The sequence below is a fragment of the Quercus lobata genome, chromosome 2 (assembly GCF_001633185.2).
Source record: "Quercus lobata isolate SW786 chromosome 2, ValleyOak3.0 Primary Assembly, whole genome shotgun sequence".
Taxonomy (NCBI): domain Eukaryota; kingdom Viridiplantae; phylum Streptophyta; class Magnoliopsida; order Fagales; family Fagaceae; genus Quercus; species Quercus lobata.
Genome location: NC_044905.1, coordinates 68164081 through 68176563, shown reverse-complemented (window position 1 = coordinate 68176563; position 12483 = coordinate 68164081). Strand labels below are relative to the sequence as shown.

The window sequence follows — 12483 nt, the reverse complement described above, 5'->3', positions numbered from 1 at the left end:
GTTTCCAATCTATCTGTGTGAATCCACTAACTAATCTATTTACTTGTGTCGTTTTAAATGCACTCATTTTCTCTCCCCGTATCACTTTCAGAGTTTACGGAATGCTGGATTGTCTTGTAGAAATTCTGTCCCTGCATTGTAATGAGGTATATAGTTGGAATGCAGGTTACTATTTTTGTTTGAAAATTTTCTGAATAGTAAGCAGTCTAAAAGAATTCAGACCTAGCATTGGGTGATCAAAGTACTGCATTTTTTTTCTTGTTATCCTTTCTTGTGCCTAGACCAAGGGGAGAAAACAAGGAGCATATTTGGTGGGTTGTTGAGCTTGGGAAGTTGATTGTTTGAGGGAAATGGAAAGATGCTATGTACCAAACGCTCTTGACTGTACCACACATACTGATTTTAAGTGAGGACTATATAAATTTGTTAATTTGGACTGATGATATTTCCTAGCACTAAATCTTTTGCAATGTGAAGGGAAAGTACATATGGTGGTAGTAGTGGATTTGAAGCTAAGCAACAATATCAATCTAAATTCCCAAATTTTTTAATCTGCTCAACAATGTGTTGACTAAGGGCTTTGCTTAAGATTGGGTGGATGATATGGTCTGATTTGAAAGTCACAGACTGTACAATAGAGTCATAATAGGCTGTACAATAGTCTTCCATTATAGGCTGATTTGATGATGAATTTGTTAGAGCATTTGATGACCTTGTCTTTGCTGTATTACTCTTTTTATAAATTATGGTGAAATTGTTTTTTGAACATGCCAAGTTTCTTCTCAAAAACAAGACACTCTTGCTTGTTCAAAGGAAAAGAAGCAAATAATTTTCTTTTGTCTCTTATTTAGTTTCGGCTTCCAAAATTTGGATTATGTCAAATACCTTTTAAGGTCAAATTAACGAATCTGTTCAAATTATTACCAAGTCATGGCATGTTCTGCATCTTAGAACATTCGTCATGTTATTAACAAATATGCGAATAGGTATTACAGTTTGACCGCTTTTTTTCGTTTAATTTTCTAACCCTCCCCTTTCAAAATAGTAATCAAATCACTCAAACGTTTGTAAATTCTATTTTCCAATTTAGCAATAAAATAATTGTCCCATTTTATATCCTTATATTTTCAACATTTTCTCTTAAGCCTAATGTGGAATATAGAATTATTTAGCAAATTTAAGCTTAGACTAAGGGTCTGTTTGGATACAGCTTATTTTGCTGAAAACTGAAAACAATAAAAATAAATAAATAAATTTACTGTTCACTCTTTTTTTACTATTCATATGCCTTGGTGCACTGTTCATGTCCCATGAACAATGCACCAGGCATTGGTCTTTAAAAAAAAAAAAAAGAAAGGAAACAAACATAGATGAAGATGTGGGAAGTGCAAAACGCACTACCCAAACGCACCCTAAGTGTAAAATTTTATTTCTTTTATTCCAGTGGCACAATAAGAATGTGAGCCATCATGACGGTCACTTAATACTTTCTAAAATTATCTAAACTACACTACTTGGGTACATTTTTAAGCTTGATGATATATATATATATATATATATATATATATATATATTTTTTTTTTTTTCATTTTTTGATATGTAATCATTACAAATGTGCACAATCACATGATAAACTAGTATCATGATTAGGATGGATCAAATTGGATCACATGGTTGTATTGATCAGAAAATGTTAGGGACACAAAAAAGTTCACAACTTTTGCCATAACTTGTCACGTGGAGTTGTGCAAAATTTGTGGACTTTTTTTTTGAACAAAACTTACGTACAATAATGTAACGAGTTGTGACAAAAGTTGTGAACTTTTTTTTTTGGACAAAACTTAGGTACAGTATCTTAGGTGTTATTCTTTAGATTCATTTTTTAAAATTCAGTCATTTGGCTACTTAACTAAAAAAAATACACTTATATCTCATAAGAAAAAATCCATATGACAGAATTTTAAGAGAGGAATTTAAGGAACAACACCTAAGTCTTGCCTTTTTTTATTTTTATTTTTAATATCCTTGACATTGCTCAATATTGGTCACAACAATAATTACCATGTTATTTGTTCTAAGGAATAAACGCAATTAAATTCAAGGATGTGATTAATTGATAAGATAATTATATGGTCAAATTTAATTTGGAAATTGAAGATACACCCACATATAGAAGTGTATCTAAGTTTTACCCATGACTAAGTGGTGTTTATCAAACAATAAATGAAGTGATATTAATTTTTTATTAACTTTTTTTTTTATTGATAATTTAATAGTTAAAAGATAGAAAGAATTTGAATTCTAGATGATCCTGTTAAAATATTCCAAATTACTAACTAGTTGAGTTAAAAGACTCAGCCATTATTCAAATACATGGATGCATTTAAAATTAAAAATAATTTTTATTATAAAAGTATAAATAATAGTCAGATTATTAAAAAAAAAAAAAAAAAGCATATAACACATGCATATGTATAGATACATTTAAAATTAAACCCAATTTTTATCATAAAAATATAAATAATTAGTCAAATTATTTTTTTTTTAAAGTAAACATAATTAGTCATGTGGGGCCCAATAGTTTGTGGCCCTGGCCCATTTATTCATTGGGGTCTAAAGGCCCGAGCCGAGAAGGGTTATATCCCAGGATCGGTAATACAAGTACAAAATGGCATTGGGACACAGCCGAGGACGATTCAGTCCTCGGCATGTCCGAAATCTCACAAGAAGAAAAGGCCAAAAAAGGTATAGAAACAACTTGGAAAAAAATCTAAAATATCTGTGCTAATAGAAAAGGGTATGCTGGAAAGTATAAACGACCCGGAAAAGCTGCCCTTATTGCCATTCAATACTCTACACCTAACAGAGCCATACTCTCCAGCTTTTACAACCACCCCCAACCACTCTGGGTATGGGCTGATGGGACAAGTATCAGTCTTGGAATGTTGATCCTACATGTGGACGAAGGATAAGGAACACAGGCTAGTATAAAAGGAAAAGTAAGTAATCCAGAGTAGAGGCTGGGAAAAATGGCCAAAACCTAGAGCCTCCCAGCCTGCCTCCAGGAGTGCGACTCCCAGGGTGAATACTATTTAAACCATGTCTGAACACCACGAAAAACCCACCGTCTGGTGACTAAGGCCTAACCTTTCAAACCCACGCTCTACAAATGATATTGTTTGGGCCTTTTCACGTGCGAACCCAACACTGTTACGGTTCGTTACAAATCGAGTCCTTACAAGTCACATATTAAAATTCTTTCCTAAATTTAATACTACTTATGATAATTTTTTTTCTAATTTTTAATAAGATAAAATGTGTGGTGAAATTTGCTGTGTGGTAATTTCTATTGAGTATATGTGATTTTTTTTTTTTAAATTCATTAATAGTAGATTTTTAGATTTTGTGCTCATTAGTTCACTTAGTACAAAAATTAAAAAACTTAAGTGGACACATGGTACAAACTTAAATCGATAATTATGGTGTGGTTCTCACATAAATTTAGACACATAGTGCAAAATTGAATTTTAAATATATATATATATATATATATATGTGTGTGTGTGTGTGTGTGTGTGTGTGTGTGTGTAGGGATAAGGGCAAAAAATTATATATTGGGCCTTGGCCGAGGACGAATAAACAGTAGTGAGGGTGTTAAGCTTAAAGTGACATGAGTATGTTGCAAATGGAAAGGTTGGGGAGATGGATTGAGGAGGAGTATCTCCTCGGATAAACGAAGCACAGACCAAATGTATATCCTATCATTTAAAGTGACCTCTCAGGAAATTCTACTAATAAGGACGTGAATTATGAATGTATAGGAGGGATGGAAACTCAGAGATATCTAAGAGAAAACTACTACCAACCCATTGAATGCTCTGTAACTAACCCTCTGACCGCATTAATGAGGAAGTGATTTCTGAACAGTGTTTTTCAGCCTTACAGCTACCCCAAAAACTTCAAAAGGGTGCTGATGGGACAAGGATCAACATGAGCGATCTACTATCCACGTGTAAGGTGAAGATAAGAAAAGGGAGATAGTATAAATTAGAGGGAGGACCTTGAGAGAGAGAGAGAGAGAGAGAGAGAGAGAGAGAGAGAGAGAGAGAGAGAGAGCATTGTAGCAATAAAAAATTGTATTTGTAACCTGAACAATTGATTTATATAAGAACTAACCTTCTCGAACCGTGTCGAGGGCAAATTTACTTAGAAAAATCATTCTTGCTCTTGCTTAATTGTCTTTTAAATCTATTCTAACTGTTATTTAACTCATGAGGGCCTAGTTTTCTAACCTACTCTCTACAAATTCATTGTACTGGACTCATTAGACCAATATTTATTTTCACCTTGGACTTGGGCTCCAAACCGTGTCCTTACCATATATATATATATATATATATATATTTAATGGTATACTCCTTTAAAAATGATATTCTTCCAAGCAAAAAAAAAAAAGGGGCAGCAATCAGTTTATCATGTTAACAAATATTAAAAAAAAAAAAAAATTGACATTATTCTTTAAAAAAAAAAAAAAAAAATTGAGAGGGCAAGAGAGTTGTGGGTCCACCAAATGCTCACAAAAGGTGGGATATGATATGAAGCGAGGGTAGTACCAAATCATCCGCGACCGTGTGTCCTGTTTCTTCCGGGAAACTGAAAGCTAACCAACCGCCCAATATTTTTATTAATTAATTAATTAAATAAAATAAATAGGTGTTTTTACGAATTGGTCTAATCTATCATTCTATCTATAAACTATAATCTATCCTACTTTTTTTCCTTTCATGATTTCATGATTTGGTCATGAATTCATCACCCCCTTCTCTTCTTCTTCTTCTTCTTCTTTTCTCTTAAACCTTTTTGCTCAACCAACCCAAAACAACCCATCATCATATATATCTATCTCCAGTCCACACACACACACACACACACACACACACACACAAAGAAAAAAAAAAAGAAAAGTCAATACGAATCTCTCGTGTTACAAAAAGTGTCTCTCTTTGTCCAAAAAAAAAAAAAATAATAATAATAAATCTTACAATACAATCAAAACAAACCTTTTTTCAAGATTGTCCATCGCATTCCCAGGTATTCATGTTTTGTTTCATTTTCATGTTCTTTTTGCCTTTTTCTTTTCTGATCGCTATTACTGCACCGACACAGATTCAGGATCAAACTTGTTTGCATATGTAACTCGTTGTTTCTGTTTTTTTTTTTTTTTTGGTTTTCCATCTCTCTCTTGTCGTGCCTTATCGTAGTTTACAGATGATTGGATTGAATTTGGATGATGCTCTTCCTCAGATGTATGCATTTTTTGTGTGTATATTATATTTATAATTTTCATTTGGTGCGGTCTGTGGTTTTGTGATTTTATTTAAGATATGGGTCCTGGATATATTTTATATTTGCATCTTTTTTATTTATATTAGATGTTAGAGCTGTATTAATCCAAATCAATCAAATCTAATCGTTTTAAAAATTAAAAATTAAATAAAAAAAGTTGTACTCACTGATTGATAGGCAACCTTAAACTTTTTATTTATTTATTCGGGTACAGAGGCATTGTCTTTAAATTTGTATCACCTGTTGAATAGGATTAGTGTATATGATTGGTCATCCATATTTACACCTTATTCAACAACGCGCTTATGATATGATATGATATGAATAGGCTTGGTGTTATATGAGATGTTAGTAATTAACTTACATAATTTGTTAGATCAATTTGTAACAATAGCCTGTTAAACATACCTTGGTTTCTCTATTTTTGTACAAACCTTATAAATTCTGAGAAAATTTCTTTGTCAAAACTTGTACCTCGTGTTCCAATATGGTATTTGACTATTTGCCAAGCTAGATGGTGCAGTTGGAAACCTTGTACTTGGTTTCTATTGGTACTCTGCATTCCAATATGGTATTTGAAGTGTTTGTAACAGTGATAAGCTTTTAACTCTGGCAGTTCAGCAGCAGAGGATTCTTTTAGTCTCTGATTTCACGTGAAGAAGTTATTAGTAGTTTCCGAGATACATTATGTGGAACGGAGCTCAGAATGGAACTCACAGTGTGGGTGAAAGTTCTAGTTCAACTTCATTGAGCAGTCAGCAGGATATTGAGGATGACCGGATGATTGCTGCTGTGCTATCTGAAGAGTATGCTAAGTTAGATGGTGCAGTGGGTAGACGCCTTTCCAGTTTGGCATCTATTCCTGTAAGAATACTTTAACATTTTTTCTTTTCTTGTTATATTGTAACTAGGCTTTTAATTTTAGTTATTTAAGAATAAATTATATTCAGTTGTCTTTTTGTGGATATGTATCTAGAGCTTAGTTCAGTAATGAATTCAAAATCTTTTTCATAATTCCTATAGAAATTAAAAAAGAAAAGAAAAAAGAGTATAATGGAGAAGATTTATTTCTTATGTTTTGTCATTTTCAATTCAATTTACTCTCTTATATTTTTCTGCTTAATTCCCCCCTCCCTTCTAATCTTATGGACTTTGGTTAGATATAATAATTTATTCTCAGAAAATTATTATCCTGCATCATGTTTTACATGATCTGATTGTTGTAGAATAAATCCTTGACTTCTTTGATTATTCATTGCTTCTTTGATGTGGAGCACTTCTTATTCAATGAAACAAAATTCCCTTACAAATTTTTCTTTGCTTTTAACTTCTTGACATTCCAGCATGTCCCACGAATAAATACCTTCATCCCTGACTTTAATGATGCAAGTTTGGATCACCAACGGCTTCTCCAGAGGTATGTTTTTACACTTGACAGTTAAAAAAATTTGTCTACAGATATCTTGAAGGGGAATCTTGTAAAAGTGTTGAATAGATTTTATTGCTGGAAAATAGTACTAGTAGTAGTATGTAAAATGACACTTTAATATTTATTGGCATGCTTGTTCACTCACATGAATGAGCATTGATTTAAGTGCTTAAACATTAATTAAGTTGCTTGTAAGTCATAACTTGTACAGTGTATAAAAAGATTTCAACTTTGCCATATACATTTACAAATTAATGCGTGAAAAGGATTTATAATCTTCCAAAACTCTAATAAATATACATATTGTCTAGTTTGCTATAAATATGTTAATCTAATATCCAAAAAAGAAGTTAACATCTCCTTTCAAAGTCGTGCTTAACGATGATTTGTCATAGCATAAAATTTACCTTTGTAGTGAAAGCAATTTCCTTTTCAATATAATTACTAAATTTTCAATAAAAAATTCATTGGCTCCTTGGCACCACGGTCGTTAGTTGATTTAGTGAGAAATAAAGAAGAGGGGGGGGGGTGCAATAGTGTAGCTGTATCTCTCTTTCTCTGAGAGAATACTTTCATTTTAACTTTGAAAATAAATCCCTAAATATTTGTTGTGACCTTGGGGGGCCAGCTCTTTTGGAAGTGGGGAGGTGCAGCTCTTTTTTTTTGGCCAAACCTCTAAAAATTTCAATGTTTGTGTGTGTGTATAGCTCTAAGTCATGTTAGTTTTTATTTTAATATTAGCGAGTATGAATTTATGTCTCTAAGTTTCATATCGTGGTATTTTTCAAGATGGGTTAGATGTTATTATCTGGGTGGGAATTTCATTAAGTTCATCCTTGAAATTGTTCACATACAGAAACATACATTGTGATTTGTTTTCCCTTTCTAAGTATTCATATTGAGTCAACCAATTAATATATTCTTGAAACTGGGTCTTTTTTATTGTGTGAACGTGAAGATATGGCCTTTGGAGTATCTAAGCTTATGCTGGAAATTATTGATAGGGAGGTCTTGTGAGATGTTGTGCAATCTTGGTTTAGTATTAAGTAAAATTCTTCTTATTTTCTCTCAGGCTGAACATCTATGGTTTATATGAAGTGAAGGTTTCTGGGGATGGAAACTGTCAGGCATGTGCAATGATTCTCAAGAAATGCCATTTTTTTTTCTTTTCTGTTTTTATTTATTTATTATTATTGATGTTTCCCTTATATTGCAGTTTCGTGCACTTTCAGAACAAATGTACAAGTCACCTGAGTATCACAAGCATGTTCGGAAGGATATTGTGAAACAGGTAGGGTGGATTTGAAAGGCCAAATGCATCGGAGATTGATTGACAGATGAATAACTAGAACTTCATTCAATGATATTCTAATTCATTACCTTATAACAAAGACTTCTAGAGAAGGGAGAATGAACAACTAAAAAGAAAAACTGAATATTACTGACATGGTCACCACCATTACTTTATTGTTGATTTTAATACCTCTGCCACCATTGCTGTCAATACCATTACTCTTGCTGTTATCCTAGTACAATACCAAAATTGCTGTGGTTGATATCAGTGCTACCACTTCCTTCCTCATTTCCTATCTGTGGGCAATCACCACCACACAACAATCTATAGTGACATTCATTACCGCCATCTCCATTTTCCTTTGTCAACATTCTGTCACTCTTACCACTGGCATTGCTTATCACCACTTCCTGCCATGACTTGTCATTACCACTGTATAACCATCGGCAATCTACCATGGCCACCACCATCAGCATTCATCCCTAATTACCTCTGCCTCTAACAATGGAAAGTACACTGGTCTCAACTAATAGGAAACACCACCACCTCTAACTCAAACTTGGAGAAGGATGTATTATGATTAGCACACAAAACAACAAAAGTAGCAACATTACAAGCCACATATTTTTAACAAGGTTCTGCCAATTGCTTACGTCCTTGGTGAATCCACCATCAACGATAAGGATTACAAAATTTCAACTCTAAAACTCATAAACTAACATTCTCAGACCGAAGAACTAAATACATTCAATGGTGCTCTCACTCTAGCTCTAGACAAACTTTTGTTTTTCAGTTCTCAAACACTAACAGAAAAGGTTATACTGCGACCCTTATTTATAGGGATTGTCACACCTCCCTAGTTTTTGTATGGATTTGGGTTTACCACTCTTATATGGGATCTATTGCACTCATTTACTTTTTCCTTTTCAATTTTAGATTCCAAAATGTGTAAGAAAATATTTAAATTTACCAACTCATGGGCAGGTCCCAACTAGATGGGAATCAAAATGATCCATCCTAAGAACAAATTTTTTATAATGCCAATGAACTTTAACTCAAGTTGCGCACCTCCACCCCTTTATAAAAACAAGGTGAGGAGGTGGTTTCAAAGCCCATTGGGTGTGTGTTACTTTCCTATTCCAAGATTTCAAACTTTTTGGATTAAATTTGTAAAGACCTTTGATAATTTTTGGAACTAAACATAGTGGTTGCTTTCACATTTTTTAATAGATACTTGTTGAAGTCACACCACCTTTCTTATGCTGTTTTGGTACAGGGGGACTGTAGTTGTCACAAATGCACCATGTAATAAATATAAGATGTGAATGGTTACAAATCCCTCTATCTGTCGTAACAGTGGTCGTTTTATTGAAATAGATAGTCATGAGTGGTTAATTCAAGTTTGCTTATGTTGCGCTACTTTTTCCTGTTACAGCTCAAAGACTACCGTACTTTATATGAAGGCTATGTCCCAATGAAGTACAAACGTTATTACAAGAAAATGGCAAAGTAAGTTTTTTTTTTTTTTTTTTTTTTTTTGGATACATGGAAAAGTATTTTGGTTAAAGGTCATTTCTTCCATTGTTTGGTGTAGTAAGCATTTAAATTTATGGATGTTTTTATGCTGTGGACTAGTAGTACTTCATCAAGTTGCTGGCAGAAAAGATTTCTATCTTCACTTTCTGATATGTTGAATTATGCAGATCTGGTGAGTGGGGGGACCATATTACCTTACAAGCAGCAGCTGATAAGGTCTGGTATTTTTTCCTAAAGCATCATAAGCTGTAATTTTTTTTTTTTGGTAGAAGATTTAGGTAGTATTACTATTTCATGGCTGCATCATAATTCATACTTTTAGGGGGGGGGTAGTAATATTTTGTGTTTGTAGAGTTATTATGTGTTGTAAATTTTAGTATGGAACGAAGGTAAAATAAAAATGTGTCATTTGGGAGTGCCATATTGAAAAATTGTGTGACCTTGGGGAGGCTATATATATACTTTCATGAAAGTGTCCTTATAGATTATGGGTTCACCTAGGACTGCCCCTGGTTTCAACAGAATTGACACAATGCACTGTCAAGCTTCTTTTTTTTTTTTTTTTTTTTGGTGCAATGGTGTTAACTTTTATTGTGTAGCGTCATTTCATGTACTTCAACATCAGCAGGTAATAAACAGTTGCCTATTAACATGCAGTTTGCAGCAAAGATATGCCTTTTGACATCATTCAGAGATACTTGTTTTATTGAGATCATACCTAGATCCCAGGCGCCTAAACAAGGTAAGACATAAAAATACCACCATCACCATATGATTTTATTCTGTTGCTTAAAAATTACATCATATGAAAACTGTGTGTGCATGCGCGCATTGTATTTAAGATTCCTAAAGTTGCTGGCCACCACACAGCCTCCAATATCTCCAAATAAATCCTGTTTGTCTAACTCTTCTATAGCCATTACTTTTTCTGAACTATTCGCCATGTGAGTCATTGAAATTGCATGTTTTAGATTTTATTTATTTATTTTATTTTAATTAAGTTCCAAGTGCTCTCTATGTGTAGGGTATGGTAGTTCTTTTGTTTTTCAGAATTAGACTTTAACAATTGACTTCTTTCTCTAAATTGCTCCTGGAATCAACATTAATAGGCAGTTACTTTCTTACAAGTATTTGAGCAAAGAGAATTTGTCTCAAATGAGTTATAATAGCAGGCCTTCTATTTTATGGACACGCACATCTGGCAAAGATTTTTTATGTACCTGGGTATTAGGTGGAAAGGAAAAATGTAACTCAATAGGTTAGGGTATGGGGACAAGCTTTATCTCCAGAAATGGTCATTTATGCCCTGTTTGGATGGAAGGGGGAACGAGGGGGAGTGGAGGGGAGTAGAGTAGTGTCAGTTAAAAATAAGCTAATTTTGTGCTAAGTCTATTTTACTCTACTCTACTCCTCATCCCTTCCCTTCAATCCAAACGGACCATTAAGATATAGAGTAACTTTCAGTATTCCTTACAAATTTCTTTTCTTTTTATTTTTTATTTTAGAAGTATTATTCCTTACAAATTTTATATTCTAACAGTTTCCATTTTCTTTAAACAAAATGGTGCAGAGTTGTGGTTAAGTTTCTGGTCTGAGGTTCATTACAATTCATTATATGAGATTCGAGGTGTGTATTGCCTTTAAGACCTGAATTTCTAGCAGTGAACTTCAAAGTTATTGGGTTATCAAGGAATATCGAATAGTTTAATAATTTTTTGAATTACTTGTTGCTTTGCAGATGCTCCACCTCACCCAAAGCCTAAGAAGAAACACTGGTTGTTCTAGGTGAAGCAGATTGTTCATTTTGGTATAGCATTCAGGATTTTGAGAGATTATTGTGCATATTTTCCAACATCACCCCCCTCCTTTTTTTCCCATAATTTTATACTCTTTCTTTATTCTTTTTTTTTTTCATCCCATTTAATTTTTATTTTGGGTGTATTTATGTTAATAACAGTTTTACTGCTATAAATTTTATACAGTGCGTATTGTTATCTTGATGTAATTTTTAACTCATTTTTTTCGTTTATTTATTTTTTTAAATATATATATATTTTTTGTAATTATGTCTAACAGTTTTACTACTATAAATCTTAAACAGCGAGTTTTGTAATTTTTTTTTCTAAGATGGATTCTTTTATTTGTTTCAACGAAATCAGATTGATTTATCCTAAAGAAATGTGCAGTTAATCTATGTTGACTATGACAATGTAAAAATCTTTTTCTTAATATCTTTTATTGCTATCTCAGCTTAAAAGATACAAAGAAAACAGAGGAAAGTTATTACAAGGTGAAAGAATTTCAAATCCGTACGACATGGGAACATTTATGTAAAATTCTGTGGCACTGCCCTTAAACCTTTCAGTCTTCTTGAGCTTTTCAAACTGGGTTTGGCTGTCTTTATGGTGGATTATACATGGAATTATTATTATTATTATTATTTTTTGGTAAATAAGAGAATAATATTAAACACTACCCAAGAAAAACAGTTGTTTGAGGACGAATCATCTCATAATACATGCCCAATTTGGTCATAATACAAAAGCATAACAATGTCCACAGGCGGACTATCAAAAACAACAAAGTCTTGCTGAATAATTGGACATTTTTGGGCTAGTGCATCCGCACACCTATTGGCTTCACGAAAGTCTTGCTGAATAATTGGACATTTTTGGGTTAGTGCATCCGCACACCTATTGACTTCACGAAAGCAGTGCATCATCCTTACTCAAGGCACTTGTTTGATGAGAATCCTGTAGTCCATAATAAGGGGAGAATGATTAAGATTAAAGCTATGTTCATTCGTCATCCATTCCAAAACAACTTTAGCATCTACTTCTATCTCTAGAGCCATAAGGTTGAGAGAAATGCATAAAGA

General features: G+C 33.1%; 1 protein-coding gene across 3 annotated transcripts; it reads left to right on the top strand.

Moving 5' to 3' along the window:
- The first annotated feature begins 4805 nt into the window (after positions 1–4805).
- Positions 4806–11609, top strand: LOC115976311 (OVARIAN TUMOR DOMAIN-containing deubiquitinating enzyme 12). Of its 3 annotated transcripts, none has more exons than XM_031097511.1 (10): positions 4807–5091; positions 5963–6210; positions 6690–6763; positions 7848–7902; positions 7992–8066; positions 9505–9578; positions 9773–9821; positions 10263–10347; positions 11176–11232; positions 11344–11609. In XM_031097511.1, the coding sequence occupies exons 2-10, from the start codon at positions 6034–6036 to the stop codon at positions 11388–11390; spliced, it is 693 nt and encodes a 230-aa protein (XP_030953371.1). In that variant the 5' UTR covers positions 4807–5091; positions 5963–6033; the 3' UTR covers positions 11391–11609. The 3 variants fall into 3 exon arrangements, 2 of the variants coding, with proteins under 2 accessions (XP_030953371.1, XP_030953372.1); XM_031097512.1 differs by lacking the exon at positions 4807–5091 and adding an exon at positions 5215–5306; XR_004088290.1 differs by lacking the exon at positions 11344–11609 and having other exon boundaries at positions 4806–5091; positions 10234–10347.
- Positions 11610–12483: the final 874 nt, after the last annotated feature.

Bases quoted from the DNA above. Each gene is read 5' to 3' on its own strand.
- LOC115976311 (XM_031097511.1), top strand. From the start codon at position 6,034: ATGTGGAACGGAGCTCAGAATGGAACTCACAGTGTGGGTGAAAGTTCT. The intron at 7,903-7,991 runs GCATGTGCAATG...CTTATATTGCAG, and splicing joins CTGGGGATGGAAACTGTCAG to TTTCGTGCACTTTCAGAACA. The intron at 9,822-10,262 runs GTCTGGTATTTT...ATTAACATGCAG, and splicing joins TACAAGCAGCAGCTGATAAG to TTTGCAGCAAAGATATGCCT.